This window comes from Eutrigla gurnardus, assembly GCF_963514095.1.
Source record: "Eutrigla gurnardus genome assembly, chromosome: 8".
Lineage (NCBI taxonomy): Eukaryota > Metazoa > Chordata > Actinopteri > Perciformes > Triglidae > Eutrigla > Eutrigla gurnardus.
Window position 1 is genome coordinate 22,172,459 of NC_139922.1, and position 25,656 is coordinate 22,198,114.

Below are 25,656 nucleotides of genomic sequence, written 5' to 3' on the forward strand. Positions count from 1 at the left end.
CAGCCAAATGACTGATGCTTTTAAGTGACCAGCTCATTAAACTCTTGGGCTTATTTGAATGTTCTTGACTCAAAGCCCACAGAAAAAAAAAGAGAGAAAAAACTGCATACAAAGCAGCGATAATTCTTCTATTAAACTGCATATTTACTTGTAGGTTCAGGCCTTGAAGCCAATAAGCCACCTGACATTTGAAGTCAATTTCAGTCTGCCGAGAATTTTCCACGGGTCACTGAATGAGATTGATTATTTAGAGGCCTCGGTCTAGCAAGACGTTTAATTTGCGCGTTCACTTCTTCCGTCGGGCCGTAAAACTAAACTTTATTAGTACATCCAGCATTTCCTGTCAGCGGTGACTGGGAGGCAGGTGGAGACGGCGTCACATTTTGCACCTCCCTATGTGATTTGTTTATTTATCAGATGCGTGACGTCAATGTCCAGTCTCCTGTATGGTAATGAGGATCAATGGAGTGACAGTGACATTTAATTTTATTGCCAGAAGGCCAGACACTCCATTAGGTGTTGCTTTATATCATGAAAAGCTATTACAATTTATATTCTGTATTAGTCAAGGCCCCGCTGCCCTACCCAGTTTATTCCAGGCTCTAAAATAAATGTTGTCTCACCCAGACTTGAGGTTTTCTCCCGCTATAAACTTTTCCACTTTTACAATTTAATGAGGAATCTAATGTTTAGAGGCTTATTTTCCTGCCTTAGTAATACATAAATGAATCCGTTTACTAAAAGGACAGCCTGGTATTAGCAATTTCTCAATGGCAGACAACATGTTATTGCAAGTCCTGTTCTGAAAATGTTAAATACTAAGCAGCGTTGCATGGCTCCAAGTGGTGCTTAGTCTGCATTAGATCTCACCTGGTGATTTGGAAAAAAGTTTTAAAATAAGCAACTGGCTTCATAATGTCATAATGCACTGGAGTAAACACAGAAATATCTGAATCTCTCTGAATTCATGAAGTACCTTTCTTGGAACAGCAAAATGTGATGAAATACCCACCGCCAGACATGACTCAGATGACTCAGGTGAATCAATATTTTATTTATCAACATTTCACATGAACACATTATTACAGAAAATAGCTGATTCATGGACAGCCATATAGACACACCAAACAACTGGAATAGTCCAAGCTATGTGACAAGGCAGGTTTTTGACTCGTCATTATTTGACCTCGTGGATATCTATTATGGTATGTACAGCCAGCAGAGGGCAACATCACATCTACAAAATGAGATTAACCATGCACTATAGAATACAGGTCTGCCACTTCTACACATTTTAAGCAAATATGCGTCCTTTGTAACCTCTTCGGTGTGGCTCAGAGGAGGGAAATATCCTCATGGACAGCTGTCTTTTTTCCCTCCCTTTCTCGTTTTAGTGGTCTTCAAAGACTCCCTGATTGACAGAGTGAAAATTGAATCACAAAACCTGCAGCCTTCAAAGCCTAAACTAGCCTATAAATCTAAATAATCGCTGACATTTACAAGGCACTTTTTAAAAATGTAGTCATTTGATATTGTTTTTTTGACATTGGGGCCATTTTCTGCCACTCGGAATAAATCAGCAATTTCCTCTCCATCTAGTTGATTTAGATGCACAACCGGAGCTGTTATTTCTGGCTATTATAAATACCTTGAACCACAAGTCAAACGAATTTGCAGCACCTTAATTTAACACTTTTACAGTTAACAAAAGTGTTGTTTTCTCCATACATCGTTTTTTTAAAATCCATCTTCAGTTAATACGTTAGTGAAACTACATCCGCGTTTTGAGTGATTGGAACATTCGGCTGGTTAAGTGTTGCCTTCACGAACCGTTCGAAAATATCGCCACTCGGTGAGCACTCGCGAAACGTGGGTGCGTGGGCCTGAGTGATAGTCGAAGTGTTGGCCTAATATGACGTGGGATGGGTGTCACTAATTGGCGGTGAAAGTCTACTGTTATGTCGCGTACAGTGGGCCTCTCTTTACGATGCTTTAATCCGTAGTTTAACCTTTTGACCTACGTTGGCTAGTCTTTTACTTCCCGTTACCAGATTTCTTTCTACTTCATTCGTCTCCTGTTTAAACGGCTGTTGCCTTGCTTAATACGCCGAGGAAAACCGCAAGTTTAAAAAAACTTGTATTTTTTGTTGGCGAACATCGCATCTGTTAGGAGAAACGTCTGAGCTTGAAAGCAGCACGTGAAGGCAGCAGCCGTTAACCGCCCCCACTGCTCCTGCCGAACAGGAGCTGTGTGAAGAAGAAAAGGGAGAAGAAGAAGAAGAAGAAGAAGCCGGGGCGACAGACTGTGCGCTAAGTTTGTCCGCCCTCGCTTCCCATCACGAGTCGACGAGGCTTTTTGTTTCATTGATGAACTACCAGCAACCGTCGCTTAAACATTCAACAGAAAGCGCCGGCGTTATAAACGGCAAAGGTGACATATTGGATAATTTGCAGAGACACAGGAGGGGAGGAAGGAGCGGACGAAGTTGACACTTCGCTGTCTCTTCTTCATGTGTTTTGGTGACATACTTGTTGAATAGACTGCGCGTGTACGTACAAAACACCCGCGTGGGCGACGCGCTCGGCAACAGGTAGGTTTGACAAAAATGACACTTTGGTACAAGGACATGATATGAAATTGTCTGGTTATTGTTTTTGTTTTTTTGCTCGACAAACAAGTGGCTACTCGTATCACCTCGCGGGCTCCGTGGTGTTAGCTTGTTTGCTGTCAGTCATTGGAGTTTGTTAGCACTTTGGTAAACAAGCAATCTGTTATATTGAAACACACTCAACTCTCTGTTTGTGTAGCCTGGAGGTTTCTTTCCGTGCCTTCCTATGTGTCCCATTTCACAACTTCCCAAATGACCTTTCCGGTGTCAGGGTCATCTGGATCAACATGAGGCTGTGACAGAACAGGGACCATGATGGCTGAGCTGGAAATCGACCAGTCCAACCTTCCACGTGTCCAAGAAGGTAGGAACATTATCCCTCACTGACCCAGCTCCCTTCTGCAGTATAGAAAGTGTGTGTGTGTGTGTGTGTGTGTGTGTGTGTGTGTGTGTGTGTGTGTGTGTGTGTGTGTGTGTGTGTTTCATGGTCTGTCCTGGAGACAAGTTGTTTTTGTTAAGCCCCCTCGGGGAGGCCAGAGGTCAAGGGTCAGCTAAACTGCAGACATGGAGCCAGTAGGGGGAAAGTATTCATGGAAACTTCAGCTCAGTGAATACGAAGGACAGACACGTCGTCTGCTGCAAGCTTTAGGAGAGAGTGAGACATGAGGCTCCCTCCCTATCGTCTGTTTAGTTTTGTTGCATTATGAATAACTGGCGTTGGCACCGAATGACAGCTTTTCTGCTGTCCTTGAGTTCTGTGGCATCAATACTCCATCTCAGTATAACAAGTAGCTAGTGTGTAGGCCTGTTTTTTCTGACTGTTGAGAGATGGATCTCATCGTTGACAGGTCGGGTGTGCTGGGTGCATAAGAAACATGAATGAGATGGCTGTTTGGGAATTGTTATTTCTGGGGGAAGAAAGTAACTTTTGTTAAGTTTAAACACTGACTTGAAATACAGGAGTTTCTGATGCAGAATATCCAAACCGTGTGGGGGGGAAAACATCATTAAAATTCATTATTTTTTGTTTTGTGTTGTTAACCCAAACGGAACAAATCAGAATTGAGTTAAGTCTCTCTGGACTGTGGACTATAAATATGAATCGTCTGCCCAGTTTATGAATACATTCAGATACTGAGAAAACACCAAGCTGGAGTGGAGTCGAACATCTGCAACATGATTATAACAAAGAAAATACAGCTGTTAGTTTACGTTTTATTTGAAAGGATTATCCATTGTCATGATAATGCAGAACTAAAATAGTTTCCTCTGCTTGCATGTAAGCATGAAAACATTCACAGGTAAGGAATGTCCAAACTGTGTCCTGAATGTAGACCGTTGACTCAGTCTTTGGCATGTGCACGCTAATGAATGGGATAGAAATAGGTCTGCATGTCTTTTATCAAGGGAGATAATTCAGCACTCTGCTCTTGTTTCCGTACACAAAGGGCACACTGTGCAGCTTTGCATTTTTATGCTTTATCGACCATGAGCCAATGCGCAAACAAAGCCAGTGATAGCAACAAAAAAAAAAACGGCTCGTTGAGACAATGGCAGCATGTAAATCAGACGTCTGGCGTCATTTTTTTTCTGCTCATCATCTGCTTTCGCCGGACAGATTTGTCAAACTGTGCCATTGTCCCTTCTCTGTGGCGCCGAGGGTCGTGCACTTGGCCTTTCCTCCCCGTCCGAGAGTCAACTTTCTTTGTTTTCACGGCCCCCCCTTATCAGTTCCTGTTTTGTCCCTCCTCCTGCTCCTGATATAGCCTGATGTGCAGAGGGAATGCAGCTCTCAGAGGAATTCCCCCCCCTACCCCTCCTCCCATTCCTAATTTCACTCTCACCAACTGACCCAGAGTCCCATTAACCCCCCCCTCGACTCTTTGTTCTCCATGACAACCTAGTGCAGTTCATGAGCGAGCTGGCCCAGTTCACCCAGTTTATAACAGTGCAGAGAGCTGTGGGATGATACAGACATGGAGATATTTTGTGCAAAAAAGCGCGGAGCCAGACCGATGTGGAGGAGAGAGGGAGACGGCGCGTGGGTGGTTGGTGGGGGATTTTTTGGCTGAAAATAGAACCCTTGTCATTTTCTCCTTTTCGCTGGTTTCGTTGTTTGGCAGCCACTTGCCACCGCCGCCATCCAAGTGGCTGCGAAGATGAAAGAGAAACATCTCTGTCAGCGTTTGATCGGCTGCTCCCTCAAGCTGTATGCCTGAGATAATCTGCATAATTTTATTTTAGATGATTCACTCCCGTCGACGGATGTCGCTTGGAGTTCGATTAAAAGACTTAAGTGCATCCACTCACCTATTGAGATTTCCGCTTCATTGGCAGAACATGTAAAAATAAATAGCTATACATAAAGATATTCTATTTTTGACCACCAGTGATATGGAATTTGTAAGAGACCAGAGGCATTAAAATACCGTTTGAGCTTTGAGGACACGCAGGTCGTGATTTCCTGCTTATTATAATAATATATATTCTCCCACAGTATCTCTGCAGATGCTCTGCCCACACTGTTGGAGCATATAATGCAGTGGGTGACTGCTGATAGTTTGAAATCTTATCTTGCCTTGTTGTTGTTGTTATTGTTGTTGTTGTTGTTGTTGTTGTTGCTTTGCACTCTTACCCCTCAACGGGTCTTAGCCTCTGGTGTTTAAATGCCACAACCAATTCCTGTTGTCTGCTAGATCCTTGTTTTACTATCCTCTTAGGAAACAGACATGGCCTAACAGGTTCCTTTCGGTGCTCCTTTTAAGTAGCTTATACAGTAGGAGCCTCTGAACAATTTTGAAAATGCACTCTGCCTGGATTCGCACTGCACCCACTGTCCATCAAAACCTGTTTAGCAGTCATAATAACACAGTGTCCTCGTCCCTCCCCTGGGAGGGGTAATGTGACCGTAGTTTAAAGCGGGTTTGGAAAAACAAGTTAACCCACAATGCAGACACACCCACACTTGCACCGCGCACACAGGCAAGACTGCCATTTTTCCTCCATCTTTGCCTCTTTTCTCACGTTCCATTTTAGAGCCGGACTAAACTGTCAATTTGTCCCGTTGGATTAAAACCGGGCCTTCCGACTTAATCCCTTCTCCTCATTGACAGACTGGACGCATAAGGGCAGGTTGGAGATCCATTTAGTGGATAGTCTCTTAAGCTCCACGGCAGGTGTAAGTGGTAATGCGTGTCTGTCTTGGTATGGGTTAACCCGCAGTGTAGTATCATGTGGTTGTTTATGGTGTAAACGGACACTTTTGATGGCTTATTGCTGTCTGGGGTGAGTTCTATAAGCTTTCGCTGTTGGGGCCCCGCTGGACTGAAACATACCCAGAGACTTATTTTCTGCAAGAATGTTGTTTTCGTTTCCATTTTTAGGATTTAGAGAATAGTTTGGCTACATTTTTTAACCAAAAGAATGTTTCAGAAAGCGGTTTTTCTCATTACACTAGTTACAAAATCAGCCGTCCTCCGTTTGACTTGTTATATAAACTCTGAAGCAGTTCTGTAAATGTTGAAATTGAACATTGTGTAAGAGCAGGCTCTAATAGTTCAGTTATGGTGCTGCAATAATGAAAGAAAAGAGGACTCGGTTCACTTAGAGGTATGAAAGTGAAAACGTCGACAAGAGAGGTCGATAGGGGATGTATGTGGCTTTGGAGAACAAAACACGCCAAAATGTCTTTGAGAGTACAAACTGAGTAAGACAGAGAAGCAGTCTTAAAAGTCTGGGATCGGTCACTGCACATGGTTGGTCACAGCTGTTCCACCGGAGGCTCGATATCACTCTCACACTAAATCTTGAGGCCTCCCATTGTTTCATGTCATCCATGACACCATCCGGTGAACCTTCGGCTCGTAAGTAAACTTCCAGGGTCTTTGCTTATCTTCTGTTGCTTACTTTTGTTTTAGATTTGTACTTCTGACAAAGGTATACAAGTACAAATGAAGCAGACAAATATCTTGGCTTTGACTTACAGCGTATTATTCCAGAGTATAACATGTATCCAGGTTTTTCTAAAGCTGGCTTAAGAGCTCAAACGGGCTATAATAAACAACGTATGGAATGTATGTGCGTCCACTTGGCTCATAAACGGAATACTTGAGCATAATAAGCGTTAAGCGCATGGGTGTAAACGTAGCCGGAGCCCCAACAGAAGTGGCCCTGTCTGCTCTTATAGGCTCAGCGGGGGGATTAGTAGTAAGACAGGTGTTTTTAATTGCCCCCTGCCCCTGGAGGTTTTTCATGGTCTTGGTCTTCTGTCCTCTTAAATGCATTTGAAAGCACACCATTGTACCAATAGACAGCCTTTCTAGTTTCCCTGATGCAAATCTGTGAGAGAGCAAAGCGATTTTTGTCTGGTCACAGTGAGCTGTGTGTCTGCCAAGATGGAGGCAGTGGAGAAAACAGCTGGGCCAGAGTGCTGCTGCTGCTGCTGACTGTCTGTGTTTATTTTCTCCTGAGTAACTTCTGAGTTTGTTTGACAGACTTTAAACACCCTTGGGCCTCGGCACATAGACTCTATGAAGACTCATTAGGGACTACTGTAAACGCTTGGCCTGCCTGTAGATGAGAGTAACGGTCTACAGATGCTGAAGCTAATGAAACCGATGTATGGGCTGAAGATTCATGCAGAACTAAAATGTATTCAGGTCAAGTTTTAAAAAAGTAAAGTGTTTCTCATGCTGATGATCCCGTTTGGGGGGCATTTTCTTTACATCATAGTTGTGTCGTTTCAGTCTTTTGTCAGCTTTCTAGAGAGCTTAATGACATGGAACTGATATTTTTTATGACCACATCCAGCAGCAGGTGGCCAGACTAAGGGGATCATGGGATAGGGAAGCGCCTTGATATGTAGAACCAGTTGGTGTGCAGACTGGAGAGCTCTGAGCTAAAGCCTCAGGATTCACGACAACCTTTTTGAGAGATTTCACTCAACATACCATCCGCAGTGGCTTCCCAGTATAAGTGGTTGCAGGTGGTAGAACCGAAACTTTGCATCTTCATTTGCTAGTCAAAAAATGTATCTTCCTTAAGATCTTTTCAACCACAGTTTTAAAGATGAGACATGGCGACACGGTGACACACCCACACCCGTTTGGAGTAAGTCACGTTCTTGCTTTTGTTAGAATGTGGTGGATCTGCTCGTCTGCCTCCCACTAACTTTCGGAGGACGGTAATAATAGTGGCCTCTTGGCTGCTCTGGAACACTGGCACCCTGTTATGATTGTATGACAGCCTTTTTATATATTAAATTGTGGATCTTTGTTTCCTCCGTAACTCTTTGTCTGTTGTATAAACAGCTGGCATTACATATAGCCCTATCATGTTTCCCTTTAGACAAGGAGCTGTACCAAAAGCTCCACAATACTCTATTTTCAAGCCATCCAAACCCAGTTGTACAGATCAGGAAGGAATTAATGATATCGGGACATCTGTATTTGTAAGCTTTTCTATGATACTGAAGTGTTGCTGTCCTCGTTTGTTTCAGTGTGCCAGTGTTTTGCTGTGCTGGAAGATGGCGCGTTGGCACACAACCTGCAGGAACAGGAGAGTAAGTACGATGCCATCAGTACAGCTGCACACTGCAAAACATTGGTTGTAATTTGTATTATGTGGGTTGCTCTCAGTGAATCAATATGTGTGTCTGTGTAGGAATTTAGCTAATGATTCTACTTGGCAACTATACGTATAAAAGATACTGGAGTAAACTGCTGTATTATTTGTACGACTTACCAAGGCAGACTGGGAAACCCAATGTAGTTATCCTGAACTTCTTTTTTTTGGCTAGCTTTGATCTCCAACAGTCATTGTGTTATGTATTTGTAACTTTGCAGCATAAAGACAGTGACATGTCATCTAACATTAACATTTAGGGCATCATCTGGTGTCTATTTTTAGGATTCCTCAAAAGTAAACTGAGGGTTCGGGCAAATTGTTTTTTAAATAAACAACACAGTCAGGATTACTCAAAAGTCAACAGATTTAGACGAGGAGTAATATAGTAATTATTTAATATAATTTCGATCAAATTCATAATCTGGATTTATTCCTCCTCAACTCCATAGTTGAGCAATACTACACCACTAACACCCAGAAGAACCAGCTCGTGCAGAATGACATCCGTATAGCGAAAAGGCTGCAGGATGAGGAGGAAGAGGAGCAGGCCCAGCAGAGCACCCTCCACAGACAGGCCTCCAGACAACTGTAGGTGCTCCCTGCTCCTTAGTGTCCTACATGTACCCTAACCCTATATTGTGTGCAGATGTATGTTTACCACATACTGTAAGTCACAAGTGTAACAAGTCCTTTTCTTCTTTGATTGTAGAGAGATGAAAGACTTTGAGTATGCCCGTATAATTCAGGAGGAGATCCAGCGGTGTGCAGAGGAGTCCCAGAGGAGAGAGCTGGAAGATGAGGTGAGCATTAGCTCATGTGAATAGGATGCATACTTCACGTAATCACAGGAAGCTTACTGGAACTTTCCGGACTAAAATCGAGCCTTGATGATGCATTCAGATGTTCTTATTTAATATAAAACGATTTATAAGTTTTACTCATGTCTGTTGCCCACAATATATGTTAATTTATTTTGCAAAGAACAAAGCAACAGGTACAAGAATGACATAAACCTAATATTCAGTTGACCATCTTTTACAACAATCAAACAGTAGCTACCTTTTGTAAGGATGAGAATGTGCAGGTGAAATAGCTCACATCATTCACACAATCGCTCTGCTTACTGTCTTCCATTAGTAAGATGACTATTACTCCAGAATAACAAAACATTATCCAGTCATCATTCAGGCCAATAAGAGACACTTGAATCTATGCCAGCATACATTCCACCAAATGCAGAGAAACTCCCGAGAGAGGTCGACTTGCACGACCATCAGAGCTGAAGACAGAATCGAATGTCCTCAAGTTCACCTGACTTGCGTGTTTTTAGAATATGTCAGGAACCTCCCAGTAAGCAGTGAGCATCAGTTCAGTCCATCATATGATATAACAAACCAACAATTTAATGCATGATGCCATCACGGATAATCTGCCTCTGTAAGGTGGTGCACAGAGCAGAACATAGCTGTTTGTGACGGTAGATTAATGATTCTACTACATACTCTACATCATTTAGAGGGGAAAACACAGGACAAACTTACAGCACCAGCATTATCCGTGTACTTCAGCTCACCCAGCACAGGGAGTCATAGACTTATATATATGGCCTGGGACATACTTATATCATTTAATTATCTCTGTTACCAGCAGGTCAGGGAGTATCGTATGGTTCACTTTACTCTCTCTTAGGACTAACTGAATCCGTAATGAATGGCCGTTGCGGCAAAGTGCTGTTCTGGGCCTCCGATGTATCCAAGAGGGCCGTATGAGCAAAGTCAGCTGTTAAACAGACGCAACCTGTCAGCTACCCATCTGGATGATGGCTCAAGCAATTTCTCTGATGGTTGATTTCAGACACGGATCATCACCCTCTTGATATACACACTCGTGTGTCCACATTTAGCCACGCTGGACACACTTGACGTGTAGTTTGAGGAGGCAAAGCAAAACATGATCTAAGAGCAGCGTTTATTCAGCCCCCGTGTGGTTATTCTTTCCATTAAAGGGTTTGACATCGTTACTGGGTTTCAAAACAAGTTTGTCTCAACACTGGAATTCAGTTTGAAAGTTTAAATAATGTGAAGTTTGATTTACGGATGTTTTTAAATGTATGATTACAGCTGACAGCTGACAATCCAGTCCAGATATGAAACTATTGGACGGGTTGACAGAAGTTCATGTCCCTCACAGGACAAATTGTAATAACTTTGCTGATCCCATCTCGGGCCATCATCAGTTCAAAAATGTAATTTGTCCAATTACTTTGGTTTATGATCAAATACCTGCAACGTTATTCTCATCCACAACAGCTGTTATTTGTTTTTAACTTTAATTGGGAAGCATTATTGTGCCAACTAAGATCCTTAGATCCTTAAACTAGTAATATACCTGCTGAACATCAGCATGTTAATATTGTCATTGTTAGGCATGCTGACATTAGAATGTAGCTTAAAATGATCCGTCTCAGTCACAAGCGTGGCTTTAGACTCTTACCCTTTTTCAGTTGTAGACGATACGATCCGATCTGATTTTGAAAAAGATTAGAACATTATATCTCGATAATACTGCGGTGGTTGACATTTGTTTTTTCCATTTCCCTTGTCCTACTTTGTGGTACAGCAATAATTCTCTCCAGAATGTTGTAAACACAATAACATTTCATTGCAACCCAAACACGACGGGGCAACCAGATGGTTCCCATCAATCACCTCTCCCTCGTTGTTCCGATGTTCTCCCAGAAGCCCGGTCCCCTTGAAAACGTTGTCTTTATGTCTATGAGTGTATTTTTTAAGATCGATTTCTGAACATCGGTTGTTTTACACACACATCTGACCAATAGAAATGTTGAGTTGAGCTGTGTAAGAAAACGAGCATTGTGGGGGGAAAAGCCAGCTCTGCCACGAAGACTCCCCCAGCTGGTCTAGTGGAGTGGTCTGCGTCACAAGGCCACTCCAGCATAATATTTTCCTTTACCCTGCAGTTTCCCTTTCAGAGAAGGCAGCCTTGGACAGGCTTATAAAAGCTCCTTGTCTGGAGGATGTGAGGTCAGAGAAACTGTGGGGTTCATTCATCGTTATTAAAGGGTTTGGGTTTGAACTAACATGCAATCAACAGGAGGTGCCTGTACTCTGAATTTAATTATTGTATCTAGTGGGTCTAAAACATGCTAGCTTATGCAGAAAGTGTATTCCTGTGTGGATGTAATCATTTATTTTTATGAGTGTTGATGTTTAGGATCATTTGATGAAATGTTAACACTCACGTTAGCCTACCTTCCTTAATTACTGGCTGATCAGAGGTGTTGATTAAATATTTGCCTCCCTGTAGATTGTATCTTTAATTAAGGAACAGGAGGCGTCTGGCTGTGCAGTTTTAAATGCCAGATCCCCGTGGCACGCTGCGCCTAACCTGCCATGGCAAGCTGCTAATTGTCTGCTGATGCTGGCAAAGAGGCTGACACGCATGCCCTGATTGCTAAACAAAAGGAGCTGCGTTAGCGTTTAGTTTTTGATTTATGTTGCAAATGCAGCCTACGGAGAGATTTCATTGAATTCACTGGGAGAATTTGCTGATTTTGTGGAGAACATTATTACTTCTGGACTTTGGGGGTAAAGTAGCACAGAGACACGGTGGGGGGGGGGTTCTCCTTCAGAGAACAGCCATGTATAGCAGCTCTGGGGAGAGCAGGCATTCCCCGGTGACAAGGTGTTGCTTCAAGTGGAACAGTTCTGCTGACCTGCTTCTTTTTTTTTTCTGGTCTAGAGTTCAAGCTCAAGGAGATTAAACGTTTGTGTGTCTCCCATGTCGTCTTTTAGTTTCCATCAGCCTCAGCCCTGCCTGAAATAATCAGCTTGGCCACCTAGAGCCAATATTTCAGACCACACCACAGTCAACTCAACCCTGTTTGTAGTTGTTACATTCATGGGATCAGAACCCTAATGATATACCAATCGATCAAAGGGAGCTGAGAAGGTTTAAGTCACAAAATGATGTGAGGTTGAACAGACAAAGTAGTATCTAAAGTATAAGAGCATTTTGTCCAGTGTGGGAAGAAGATAACAAAAGGAAATATCAGACATTAATCAATAGATTCCTCAAGATTCTGTTGTGTTGTTTTACAAGTGGGGGGTGGAAGGGACACAGTTGTCACCTTGCTTTCCTACACAGTCTATGTGATTCTGCCATCTGCTGGTTGAAAACAGCGCAGTGTAAACCATGAGAAAATGACTGCAGTCACGGTTGCACACCAGTGGTACAGCCTGACTGTTCTCAGTGAATGGAGTTTGTTTTGTAAGACTTTTGTTCAGGTCATTTCATTACTAGCTTTGCTGTGATAAACTAAATGAGGTCCTGAATTAAAGGCAATGAGCCAATGAATGTAATTATTAACAGATGATACATGTTGGGATTAAAGGATTGCAACAGAGTCACTCAAATCTAGTCGGAAATTCTTATCAAAGCCTAAAAATGACTTGGTTGTATCTATGTTTATTTGCTTATTTGACCTTTGGCGTTTCTCTGTGCTCTTCATTCAGCCTAAATTCCTGATGGGTTACTCATTATGGTTTATAATGCAAAGAATGACCGCTACGTCTGTGTCTCCACAGGAAATGGCTAAACGAATGCAGGAAGAGGAGAAGCAGAGAATCACGAGGAGAAACGGAGTGCAGGAAGGCCATAGTGAAGGTACGGGTGACAGTCTGCCATTTTGTTTGTTGTTTTACTGGCTGTATTCTTACGTGGCATCGTTAGTCGGCAATCCCAACATCCTGCAAAATAATATTAAAGGCAATGTTTTGTTTAAGTTTTAGGAATGTGCTTTTTTTTTTATCTTGATCTTTGCTGAGATTTTAAGGATGATTTGTGACGTTGGACCAAACCTAGAGTTTGCTTAGCTTCTCTCTAACCATGCTTTACTGCTACTGTGTGCTATTGTTATATTATATCACCATAATGAGTTGTGTTCTATCAGTTATATGCATGTAACATGTTTTCTTTAATATCATCGTTTGGCATGGCTGTATTTCTGTATTGGAATGGCCTCCGTTTTGTTTAAACCATTTATAGAAATTGTGTAACAAATATTCTTATGCAAGAGACATGTTGCTATTTTTAAGGCATTGTGTGACCTCATAATTAATTGCACGTCTCTAACAGTACGTGCTTACAGCCTCACCCATCCTCCCTGCTTTGTGTTTGCATGTTTGGCATTACTAAAGGCAGCACCCTCGATCCTGCACCGCCACCCCTACACCAGCACACACTCAGCAGCCTTCGCCAAGGCGAGGAGCAGTGTTCATCTACCACCACCAGGTGGCAATGCTCTACCTCTCACAGCCCTACCGACTTAACTGGGCCTCAGGCTGACTCCCCCAGGGGGTTAGCAGCTCAGGAAAACACGACTTCATGGTCAAATCAAGGACACACAGATTCAGTAAGGGAAATAGGGAGCGAATTGAGAGATGACTTGAGTGAGGATTCAGAGGACTACGATGCAGTCTACGCTGAACAGCTCTCTCTCTGGTCCCGCAGACTGAATGAAAGGGTCAACACGGCACCTCCTCGACGGCAACCATCTTTAAATCAGCCGCGAGAGAGAAACTGCAGAAGTCTTAGCTCTCGCAGCAGCTTCAGGGAGGAGGAGAGAGGAGAGTGGAATGAGAACTTTTATGAAAACGATGACTTGGAGAAGAGGAAACCAAGCAATCGTAGTCAGGAAAGACACTATACAAAGGATTGTGAGGGTTTGTCCAGGAGCAGAGATCAGGATAGGTTAGTCGATGTAAGAGAAAGGCGATGTAGTCGCAGTGAATCTGTCAGGCTACATGACAGGAGTAAACACAGTAACGGAGACTTGTCGAGGACCTGGAGCTATAAGGACAACCCCGACAAACATGTCCGTTTCCAGGGCGATACCAGGAGCTCTTACAAGCAGCAGGGGGAAACCGGACGAGTCTGGGAGATGCTGGGCCAGGTCCTCAGAGAGAGGGGCGTGCCTGTGAGGTTCGGCGGCGGGGCGCCACTACAAATAAGGCATCAAAGCAGAGACAGCCAGGTTGTTCATGGGAGCGAGGTATCCTGCAGCGACTCCCAACCACATCAGAGAGTTTTCCAGAGAGCTGCCACCACTAGGCACAGTTTCCATGGAGATATCAGGGAGAGGAGGAGATTGTCATACCATGAGAACAGTGGGAGAGATCACAGAGATGACGGAGTCCGGCACCGTGAAAATGCGGAGCATGATGGAAAGATTCATGAGATGAGTAATAGTGACTCCTATCCTTCTCGGAGAAAGGGGGGAGGCAGTAGACGGTGGAGAGATCACCGATGCAATAACGATGATGAGAGGGAGAGGAAGGCAAATGATTGCAGGGTCAAGAGGACAACAAGCGAACGCAGGCATTGGCACAAGACCATAGAAGAAAGGTTAAGCTCAGAGGAGGAGCAGGAGGCGGAGAGGAGAGTGGAGCGGCCCCGTCGAAGAGCCCCACAGCGTAGCCAAAGCCTCAGCAGCAGCAGGGCTTCAAACGGGGAAAGGTCGAGGCACGCGGCAGCAGGTAAACCCAGAACGCCAGCCAACTCCAATCTGCAGAGGGAAATCTTCCAAAGCTCTGCTCCCCTACGTCTGTGTGTGCGTCTGCTCCTCTCATCTTCCCTCAAATCATCTTCTAATCTGGACAAATTCTGGTTTGAATGGTGGCTTGGGTTTTCTTTCTGGAGTGGGACATTTCCCTGGTCATATCTTCAATTCCAGTAGTAAATCATCTTCAGTGTGTGCATTCAGTCGCATCATCATTCTTCCTTCTTTCAGTTTTGATGTAGTGAGTGATTAAGTACAATGGAGTTCGTTTCAAAACCGAGCAACATGCCCTCACACGCTGCATCATCTTATCTCTCGGTCTGATTCAAATGCCACTGATCCTTGTTTCTTTCTGTTTCAGTGTCACGTGTATGATTCATCACTGATTTGCATATGTTTTCCAGACTATGCTCATTTGTCATGGTTACTGCAGTTCTGTTGAATTGGACGCTGTCACACTTCACCATTTTAGGAGCGTCAGTGCAACCAGAGCCAGATGAGGCAAGCCTGGACCTGGGGGAGCTGCGGCAAGTTCTACATGATGAAGAACTGGCTCAGAAGCTGCAGGAGGAAGAGGAGAGGCTGTTGAGCAGGGTACTTTGACCATTTAGGTGTCGAGGAGATAGGAACAGAAGATCAGTTTCTCCTTTTTGACTAATTTTTTCCCCTAACTTTTACGATCTTGTTTACACAGAACTCCCAGCCCTCTCCATGTAGTCCTTACCCTGAGGGAGACTTCAGAGTTGCGCAAGTGGCGCAGGATGAGGTACGACGAATTGACATGTCACCATTACCCACGTATCTCACGTTTGATATCCACCAGTGGAATCATCGTTTGTGTTTTCGCGTTAGGAAATTGCACGCTTCATGCAGAAGCAGGAAATTAAGTCGAAGCGAAGATCTCGGGAGCTCGAAGGGCCGGCGTCGTGGCAGGAGCACAGGGCGATGATGAGTCTTCACGACAGAAGGGCCGCAAGAGACCGACCGGTAAACGTGCTGCAGATATTGGATAAACTGTTTCAGCATCTAAAGACAGCAAATGTGTCGTCATCTGTCTCTTTAGTCTTGAGTCACTTTAGACTGTTTTTCTCCACTGCCTTAGGTCCAACGAGAGAGGCTTGACTCAGAGGGCCTTCATTCCCCCACTGAGGACTGCTCCCCAGAGAACCAGCCGCCCAGCCCTTTCTCCACTATCCCGTAAATCTCTCCACGTGAAACCAATGAATGTCTTTTACCATATTTGGTCTCCCTGTATTTGCTGACTTACAACTGCTGCATTTACAGACAAGGCCAGCATATCAGAAATATTGCAGAAGAGCTTGACCCGACCTTCCAGGCCAGGAGGCAAGGCTCAGAGAGCCTGGGAGTGGGACAAGCAGGTACCATAAACAGGACATCTGGCACTTTAACTAATAAATAAAAATGAAACAATGGGTGAACACTCACATCCTCTCTCCTTCAATGTAGATCCAGCTTCTCAGTCACTTCCCATGCCCCATTCTGGCCTACATGACTTACTGGAGGAGGCGACTTTCATCCCACCCACCAAACGGCAAGCGGACAAACCAGCTCGAACTAAACCCAAAGAGAAGAAGGAAAATTGCAAACAACAATAATTTTCAACACATTGTGCTGTTGGAGTGTGCATATATATGGTTATATATATATTATAACACTAAATACTAGTTCAGCTACAGAGCTTATTACTGTTGTATTACTTTAAGGTTGAAGATTACTACCAGCCAGCCCTACTAGCACTTTAGACCAGTGGAACAGAGAGAAGTAACATTTTACAATATTTCTTGACTAAATGAATGATGACAGCATTTTGGACTCATGCCTTTTTTTGTCATTTTTAAAGGGAAAATGAATGATTTAGTGTTAATGATACAGTATCATTTTTTTTTAAGTTATAAGTGTAAGTTGTATTTGTTTTCTTTAGCTAAGCAGTGAGAATCCATCCATTATGTTTTGTCATTTCACAATTTGGATACTCTTTGGTGGAAGCACGATGGCACAGGTTCTGGGTTTTCTCCCTGAATTAGCAACTCTGAATCGACTCCAACTCAATCATGGGGCGATTCAGGTTTGCCAGTTAATTAAGGAAGAAGCTTGCATGTTCCAACCCAGAACTCTTGCTGTGAGGCAACAGTGTTAACTGCTGACAACCCTTGATCCAAACTGACGTGGCAACTTTTTTTGTCTGGTAACTTTTTGTCAAAGCAGTTTGGCTCCAGTTTACAATAGTTTAATGACAATCAAATGACCTTATTTAACCGTGATTGAAAAACATCGGCAACAATCATGAAAGTCCATCCTTGATGTGAGAGGGGTTCGGTCTCCCCCTTGTATGGCTTCTTGTTAACACACTACAATATTTCCACGAATACAATTGGTCACATGATGACATCTGAGCATTTGCTGTTGAAAAGCTCCAAAAAGCTTGTAAGCTTATATTAATTACGCCAATACAACATATGCAACTCAGAGACAATGATGTCAGTTAACACTATTCACTATAAAAGAATACATGCTCTAACAAAAGAATTGATTGTTTATGAATGTTCATATTAACCTCACATTTAAAACACTTTTGTTTTTCTTTTTGTTTGTTTTCTTGTTTTGTTTTTTTTACAAATGTTATTTGCCACTGCTCAGGTGGACCACTATGGATGCAATTGTTCTGTATGAAAGGGCAACAATAAAATATACAATTTTAAATATATATTTTATTTTAGTTTCTTTTTTTAAACAGTAAAATGTAACAGAATGCATACTGTAATCCATGGACAGTTCTGAAACAACTATGTCATATATAAATGATGTATAAAATTTCAGTAAAAAACAACAACAAAAATACAGAACCACAAGTACACAGCATTAATCAGATAACAGTTGACCCGTAAAGTGCTACAGCTCTTGTAAAAATGTGATTGTATGTACAACAGTGAGGGGGTAACTTCTCACGGCAGCACCTTTTGAACTCTGTGGTCTTTCAGCAGACGTCAACGTGCTTGAGTTGTGACTCATGCGTAGTCGCTGATACATTACTATAGGTGTGGACTCGCATTTGAAGGCCAAACCCACACCTTGCTCATATGTTCCATTTCAGAAGAAAGCTATACACAGTTCAGCAAAGACGTACAGAGAAGAAAAAAAAGTCCCACTTGGTCTGATTTTGCTGCCCACTCTTGTGTTAGAAGATAAGCAAAGACAAGTACAAGTCTATCTATGGGGGGGTTTTCCACATGACCCATGAGCCTCGTTTAATGTGTAATGTTGTTCGCCTTGTGTATTTGCAAAGTTCGATCTATTTGTCCCGAGGATTTCCCACATGACGCACGTATTTGGACTTCCAAAAATCAATGTTAGGATCATGACTAATGACGCCTGACATTTTATCGCAATGAATACTTGACTTAGGATCCCCGCTGGCTTGCTCACTCTTGCTCAAGAGGCGTGACTCAGCTTGCACAAGATGTCCAGTTCAAAGCGTAACCAAATGTTCACCTCATTTAACCATAGATGTGTACTGTACTGTAGATTCCCTCTCATATATTATAAGGTTAACTATTTACAAAAGAAAGGGGGGAATCCCTTCACTGGACTTTTTGTCAACGATTGAGTAGGAAAGTCCTTAAAGTTCCTGGCAATATTAAATAGGGAGGAAGAGGCTGAAAACCACATGTCTTTAACATGGTAGCTTTGTTTGCATCAGCATTTAAATAACAGTAATAAACCACAAAAACCGACAAAAAAAAAGTAACAATCTCTCCTCTGATGAATCATAAACCTTTCGCCACTTACAATTGTGACATTTGACAGAATCAGCAGTAAATGGCGGTGAGTGGAGTAAAGCATCTATTTCAGGAGGCACGTGTGGGCTAAAACCGGTCTGCTGTCAAGCGTTCACACCCACCTGCACCGTACATTCATACAGAGCAGCGCTCGGCAGCTTTACCGCTCCTGCATGCAAATGTCAGACTAGTGAAACTCATTCACACTCATTCAAAGGCTACAGTATTGTTTTACAGTTTAGCTGCAATCACTTAGTTTGAAAACTGTTGTTTTTTTGTTTTTTTAAATGGTGTTTTCAGTGCTTTGTATTTTTTTAATGGAAGGTATTGTCACAGACTGGCTCAGGGAATGTGACAGAAAGGGAGACGGTATGCTGTAAAACCATTATCAGTTGCCAAACTCGATGTAATAATTAATTTCCTTCCACGGCTACTTCACGTCTATTGTATCTTTTAAGCTTGGCTCAAAGGGAAAAGAAACACAGACTTCACCGGCTGCTGTAATTCCCATGATTGATAGACTCATAAATCCACCTTGTTTTTTCCCGCTCTGGAACTCCCCTTCCTCTACTCGGTATATTTATGCTGTCATCAGAAGTTCACTCTCATAATAACCCCTGGTGTAATTGGAGAGCAAAATGCTACATCTAACCTGACCTGCCAAAGATATTCACAGTATAACTGGCAGTTGTTCTGATAAAAAAGGAAAATAGGGCTGGAGAAAAGAAAGCTGGGTTTCTTTCATTTAGAGTCCAACAAAATGGTAAAAATAAAAAACCTCATCCTATTCAGGAAATCCTGTTTCCTTTCACCCATTCCAGCTAAATTTTTCAGCGGGTCACTTCCATTCATCCAATGAGCTGGCCTGAGGAGTCTTTGGAGACGAGTGATTCGGAGCTGCTGCCCTGCTCCTGCTGGGCCTCGTGGAAACTGCACTCAATGGCTATTAATGTCCTCGGGTCATCTAAAGAAGAAAGTGAGATGACAAATCAAATATGTGTTCGCTGTATTCGTGACTGGCTTGCCAACATAACACGGAGTGCAGTTGTAATTACCTGTAGGGGTTGTGATGATTGGCGTCTTTACGGATGGCTTTTCAACTTCCTCTACATCATATTCTTTCCTCGCCTGTAGAGTTTTCCTTACAACGATGCCGATGATGATGAGGAAAACGACCACCAGCAGTACGCTGGTGACGGCAGGGAAGACCAAATGCCATGCCTGTCCTGTGGAATTTGACACACAGCAGGGAGAAATTTAAAAAAACTTGAAATAAAAATGAGAATTAAAAGTAGGCTTAGAGGAAAGGAAGAACATCCTACCGGGTTGAGTTGGCTTTTGCACCTTTCCCATCGTAAAATTAGCACACTTGACGTCAGTGAATTCGTCTCCCTGGGCAACAATCCTCTCATCTGGATGGGGACACCTTGAAAGAAAAAAAAGATAATGATACCAACAACAAAACACGGTTGCGGTGGCAAAATGTTGATTTGGGTGCAGGTTAACTTCTTACTTGGTACTCCAGGGTTTACACTTCTGGTGAATTTGGTTGTTGAAGGTTCCTGGTGGACACGGTCTGCATGAACCTGTGCACACACATATCAGTCAGTTGACTCCGCTCAACGTAACCTGTAACTCCAATACCTGATGCAATGAAGTCGTGAGCTTGGTTTTTGTTTTACTTACGTTTCTCTGCCGGCTCCTGACCTTTGTCACACCTTTTTATGCAGAAGGAACAGCCGGCGTTCCCACAGAGGAGCCCTTCTTTGCAGCCACACACTGTGTCGGTCGTGGCCGTGCACTGTTTCACGTAGATTTGAGCACCTACGCATACAAAGAGTTCTTAGAATCTCGTGTGTTTTCAAATTTCAGCTGAGGAATAATAACTGGAGTTGTAGGATGTGCTGACATACCTACGCACTGTGTACACCTGGTACACTTGTAGTCTTTAGGGTTCTTTGTGAATGTCCCGGGGTCACAAGGAGTACAAAGATCTTTCGGTCTTGGGCCGCAAGGAGTGACCAGACGGTGTCCTAGAAATAAGGATTTTAATAAGCTTAAAAAAAAATGTAAACAGTTCTGGGCTCTGTTATCAAAACTGTACTTTTTGGGGAATTGAAATGTTTTCATATTTATCACAGCTCCTCATTAGATTTTTCATTTGCACCATCCACATCTTTCCTTTGTTGTGGTATTAGCTGAAAAACCACTGAAACTATACTTGGTTACAAGCAACCACTACGGGGAAATGCTCAATCTGGAATATGATTTCTTAATGTTTTCACAGACAAAACCACAATACAACCCAGAAAAGTGCACCGCTCCTTTCCTCTACGTATATTTAGCTTTACAGTGTTTCATTAAGAAAAATGCTGTTTTTATTGTTAAAAAAAAGAATGCTCTTCTGAACTAACAGCATGTCATTCATTCAAAACCACACACACACAGTTATAAAGATCCTTATCTCCTTTTTGTTACTTACCAGGATGACAGGCATCACAGCAAACATTATCTCCATTTGGTGTCCAACGCATGCAGCCGCTGTTAGTCTGTCCAACGCTGCACAAACAGCCCTGCATGAGCAGGTAGAGACCCGCCGCCAATAAGATCACAGCCATTCTGTCGTCAGCTCTCCAGCCTTTGTGGGTCAGGATGACACAGCCACCGTAAGGTAATCCAGTCCAAGAAATATCCAAATTTTAATTAAACTTTCTTTCTCTAAATCTGTAACTTTGGTCCAAAAGACACAATCTATCTTGTTCCTTAACCTGAAGCCACTAGGCTGTAATGTTATTGGCTGGGGGAATTAAATGGTGTGAAGAAATCTCTCTGTGGTGTGGCCTCTGTGCTCTTCACAACAGTACTCGCCCCGCAGCCAGCTGAGCATGCTTTTCATAGTCGGGGGGGGCGTGTCTTAAAGTATATCTTGTGGGTACATGACTCATGAATGAAAATAAGCAACTCATGGTCTTGTCTACTTGTAATTTGTAGGAAAGGTTAAAGCTTTAAGTGTTGTACTTTACTCACAGTACAAATACAACATCATTGTCATGAATGCCAACAGCTGTGCCTGACTTCCTGAACATGTCCTGGCGTGTGGATCACTGCCCTGTAGATGATGCGGGCTTTTGTGTGCTGTGTCACTCTACAGTGTGTCACTCTACAGTGTGTCACTCTACAGTGATACAGCAAGTTTTTTTTTTTGAGAGGATTAAGTGAAAATTTCGACATCAAATCTGAACTCTGAACATCATTTCGTAAACGTTTTTCGGGTGGTCCTTCCTTCCTTCGTCAGTCTGTCCCGTTCTCATGGACGTGCTCTCTCAGGATGCCTCAAGGAACAACTGGAAAGAATTTGCTGGTCAAAGGTCAAGGTCTCTTGACGTGTGTGACTTCACAAAACACATTTTAGTCATAACTCAAGACGTCATTTACCAATTATGGTAATTTATATGACTTATTTTTTGACATAGTTTAGTAGTAGACATTTTTATATCCTACTCCTTTTATACTATAAAATACAATGGGTATAAAAACTCTATACCATGACATTTTATGCCTTTTTTTTGATACTTTGCCATTTTTGTTGGCCTTTCAACTCTGATACACTTTAGTCTGTATTTTTTCATTCTTTTGGCTTTTTCAAAGTTTTTTTATACGGTGTACTATTCAATTTACATTTACATTTAGGTCATTTGTCAAAAGCGACTTACAATAAGTACATTTGTCAAAAGAAAGAAATCACAACATATCATTGCCGATAAAGTAAGAGCTAAAAATAGAACAAGTGTTAGGACCTCGTCTGAGTAAAGTAGTAGCTGTTCAGCAAACATACCTTAAGAGCAACAGTGCTATGATCAAAGTGCTATAGGTAAGGGGTGGGGGTGGGGGGGGGGGGGGGGGTTTAGTGGGTCATTCTATGTAGAGTCGAGGTGAAGTCTGAACAGGTGAGTCTTGAGCCTTTATCGGAAGATGGCAAATGACTCTGCTGTCCGGACATTGGTCGGGAGTTCGTTCCATTCAATTTATGAAGATATTTTTAACCCCAACCCTAAACCTAACCCCAACTCTAACCCCAACCCCAACCCTAAATCCTAACCCTGACCCCAATGCCAACCCTAAACCCAACACTGACCCCAACTCAAACCCTAACCCGTGACATTTTTCGCAATGCTCTCGGCTAATATGACGTTTTCCGGGACATTTTTCAACATGCTGTACTATGACTTTTTTCGTGACTTTTTTGACATACTGTGTATATAGAATGTCGTAAAAAGTCATATTTTAGTATGTAGACAAAAGTGTTTAAGTATATTATATATATATATATTATATATATATATATATATAAAGTTTAAGTTATAAAAGTTAACAAAAGTTTAGTATGCTCAAAAAAAGTCACGAAAAAATTATTGAAAAAAGTCTGTTTAGTATGTCGGAAAAAGTCCAGAAAAAAGTAATCAAAAGTCAAAGTATAGCATGTTTAAAAAAGTCATAGTATAGCATATCACTTATTCATGGTATTTTTTAATGACATAACATATTGTGATTCCACATTTTTATGGAAAACTATGCAATGACATGTTTTATGACATACATCATGACATATACTATACTATACACAACAAATTGAGTTGCCTAGAGTTAGAAACGAAGAGGCAATGGGCTTCATGTCAGTTTTGAACACCTTTAAACATTTTTCACTTGGCTCCATTAAGTCGAGACAATCACCACTTTTAGCGGGGGATTTTGGGAAGGCATTTGTTGGTGCAGAGTCGCTTTTATTCAGCGGCCAAATGTAAGTCATTATCTGTTTGTTTTTATTAGGCTATTTCTGTAGAAGAAAAGTTTAAACTTCCCAACCTCTTTGATGCGTCACTAGTTTGGTTGAATTCAATTTGTTTGAACTGCATCGTTAAACAAAGCACAAACTGTTGTGATTGTGAGGGGACTTTCCTACTTGTATTCTCCTATCATCGCCTGGAGGGACACATTATACAAAATGTGCTAGAAGATACCAGAAAAGTCACAAACACTATATTTATATATATATATATATCAGATAATATCACATCAAATATGTCTTCATGTCTGTAACAAAAAGGCTTTAGTCATGTTAGACAACAACAAAAAATCACATGAGCTACTGATGAAAACAGTCATGAGTCAGGGGAGAGGGCACTGAACATTGATAAAAAATTTAAAAAATCCTCCCTGTGCCCAAATCACCATCACTATCATGTGTCTGGTGATAAGCATGTACTTCCCTGTAATAGAAACCACAATATTGCCTCAAGGAAACTGAAACAACAAGTGAAGGATGATGTCGTTGACATTTCCAGGGGGTCAAATATCACACACTATTTGACATTCTAGGAATATTTAAAAGTTAAGTAACGTGTTTTCTGTACGTATGTGGAGTTGGGATGAGAGCATTTCATTGTGTTAAAAAACGAAAGTGAGTTCCTCAAAATGTTAATTGTTTAATGAGCAGCTGTGCTTGGATAATTTGTAGTGTGTCCCTTCCAAAAAAAACTTTATAGTGATGATTTCCATGAAAAGGGAACTGCTGTTTCCTTCCAGTTAGTTCCTTGACTTTTGGAGTGCGGGAATTTTGCTGACTAATGATGAGGTATGAGGTTATTTGATGATGGTGTATCTTATCCTCTGGCTTGACTTAATTCACATAATAAAAAAAAACATGACAAAAAACGGCTTGACAAATAATATGCCCTATAAACAAAAGGCTTTTTTGTTTATAGGGCACCCCTGATTACATATTTGAACGACATTTGACAGAGCTCAGCTTTCTAACACGTCATTCTTAGTGAATCAAAAGTAAGTGCGCCTCATACGACCACGCATCTGTGGCCAAGAAACACCTCCCACACTTACCCTTCAAACTCTTCGAGGAGTCGAGCCCAGTAAACCCCAGCAGCTCAATTAACATACACATTTGGGAAATAGTTTGGAGTTGTCCGTTAAGTAGGGCGGTAACGATAAATGGGAGTATTTGCAGGTATAGTAGGCTGACACCGGCCTCGATGGCAGTCAAACTTCAGCCCTGTCATGTGTGAGAAAAGTCAGATTTGGGACACCATGTTTTCATTTAATGCTATTATGGATATAATGCAGGCTGTCACAGATAACTGGTGGCTGCTCATTTAGTAGACTTTTTTTTCTTTTTTAGTGTATCTGCCTCTGCAGGCGCGGGTGTAGTTATAAGGCTCTGACGTCACTTCCTTCCTGACAAACTTCTTATAACACGTCCTCTCGTGTGGGGGAGTGTGCCGTCACCTTCAAACAACAATGACTTCAATCGGCTGCGGTTGGTTGGTCAAGCAGACAGGCGGTCTCTGTGGGGTTCAAGCCTTTTGAGAGTAAAGTCAACCCACTGGGAAAGTCCAGGCAGAGAGCGGCGCTGGTGCGTAGATGTTCCACTCAGGGGTGTCACTGTTAAATGTCACTTATGTGACACTTGATGTAGGTGACACATTCGGTGTCATTGCCCTCTTACAGTTAATCTGTACTTTTTTTCTTGACCTGACGAGAACTCTTGAGAAACCCACTTTCATTGTGTCAATGAAAGATGTTGAATGTCTAATTCAAATAGGCAATTATTGCCATATTTTATATTTATATATATATAAAATATTGCTATAATATATATATATATATATATATATATATATATATATATATATATATATATATATATATATATATATAAAATATTGCTATAATATATATATATATTTATATATATATATAAAATATTGCTATAATATATATATATATATATATATATATATATATATATATATATATATATATATATATATAAAATATTGCTATAATATATATCAACTTTATCATTTCAAGTGGGTGAGTGGGAGTAAATTACATGTTGGATGTCTCCCTCTAGTGGTCCTAAGAAAAAAAAAAAAAAAAGGAGAAAGGCATATTTTAGGGTGAGAAATTTCAGTTAATAAAACCTGACATCACCACGGAAAATACAGACATCATTTTGAACATATATATTTTT

At 41.8% G+C, this 25,656-nt stretch overlaps 2 protein-coding genes across 4 annotated transcripts; one reads left to right on the plus strand and one right to left on the minus strand.

Annotated features, from left to right (window-relative positions):
- The first annotated feature begins 2,257 nt into the window (after window positions 1–2,257).
- On the plus strand, window positions 2,258–17,539 carry ccdc187 (coiled-coil domain containing 187). Of its 3 annotated transcripts, XM_084014758.1 has the most exons (13): window positions 2,258–2,591; window positions 2,881–2,973; window positions 8,107–8,169; window positions 8,684–8,822; window positions 8,944–9,034; window positions 12,842–12,920; window positions 13,454–14,791; window positions 15,287–15,408; window positions 15,509–15,580; window positions 15,667–15,801; window positions 15,917–16,011; window positions 16,099–16,193; window positions 16,282–17,539. In XM_084014758.1, the coding sequence occupies exons 2-13, from the start codon at window positions 2,922–2,924 to the stop codon at window positions 16,428–16,430; spliced, it is 2,430 nt and encodes an 809-aa protein (XP_083870884.1). In that variant the 5' UTR covers window positions 2,258–2,591; window positions 2,881–2,921; the 3' UTR covers window positions 16,431–17,539. The 3 variants fall into 3 exon arrangements, with proteins under 3 accessions (XP_083870884.1, XP_083870886.1, XP_083870885.1); XM_084014760.1 differs by lacking the exon at window positions 13,454–14,791 and having other exon boundaries at window positions 2,260–2,591; XM_084014759.1 differs by lacking the exons at window positions 2,258–2,591; window positions 2,881–2,973 and adding an exon at window positions 5,606–6,472.
- A 1,339-nt stretch (window positions 17,540–18,878) lies between these two features.
- Window positions 18,879–21,464, minus strand: LOC311016811 (tumor necrosis factor receptor superfamily member 4-like). The gene is made up of 7 exons (XM_084014761.1): window positions 21,094–21,464; window positions 20,525–20,644; window positions 20,298–20,435; window positions 20,125–20,197; window positions 19,934–20,037; window positions 19,667–19,837; window positions 18,879–19,575 (listed from the first exon to the last, which is right to left on the minus strand). Exons 1-7 carry the CDS (start codon window positions 21,227–21,229, stop codon window positions 19,460–19,462), a joined length of 858 nt encoding a protein of 285 aa, XP_083870887.1. The 5' UTR covers window positions 21,230–21,464; the 3' UTR covers window positions 18,879–19,459.
- Window positions 21,465–25,656: the final 4,192 nt, after the last annotated feature.

Coding starts and splice junctions, on each gene's coding strand:
- ccdc187 (XM_084014758.1), top strand. CDS start 2,922: ATGATGGCTGAGCTGGAAATCGACCAGTCCAACCTTCCACGTGTCCAA. Junction 9,035..12,841: donor GGAGAGAGCTGGAAGATGAG/GTGAGCATTAGC, acceptor GTGTCTCCACAG/GAAATGGCTAAACGAATGCA. Junction 16,012..16,098: donor AGCCCTTTCTCCACTATCCC/GTAAATCTCTCC, acceptor CTGCATTTACAG/ACAAGGCCAGCATATCAGAA.
- LOC311016811 (XM_084014761.1), bottom strand. CDS start 21,229: ATGGCTGTGATCTTATTGGCGGCGGGTCTCTACCTGCTCATGCAGGGC. Junction 20,038..20,124: donor TGTAAACCCTGGAGTACCAA/GTAAGAAGTTAA, acceptor TTTTCTTTCAAG/GTGTCCCCATCCAGATGAGA. Junction 19,576..19,666: donor AATCATCACAACCCCTACAG/GTAATTACAACT, acceptor TTTCTTCTTTAG/ATGACCCGAGGACATTAATA.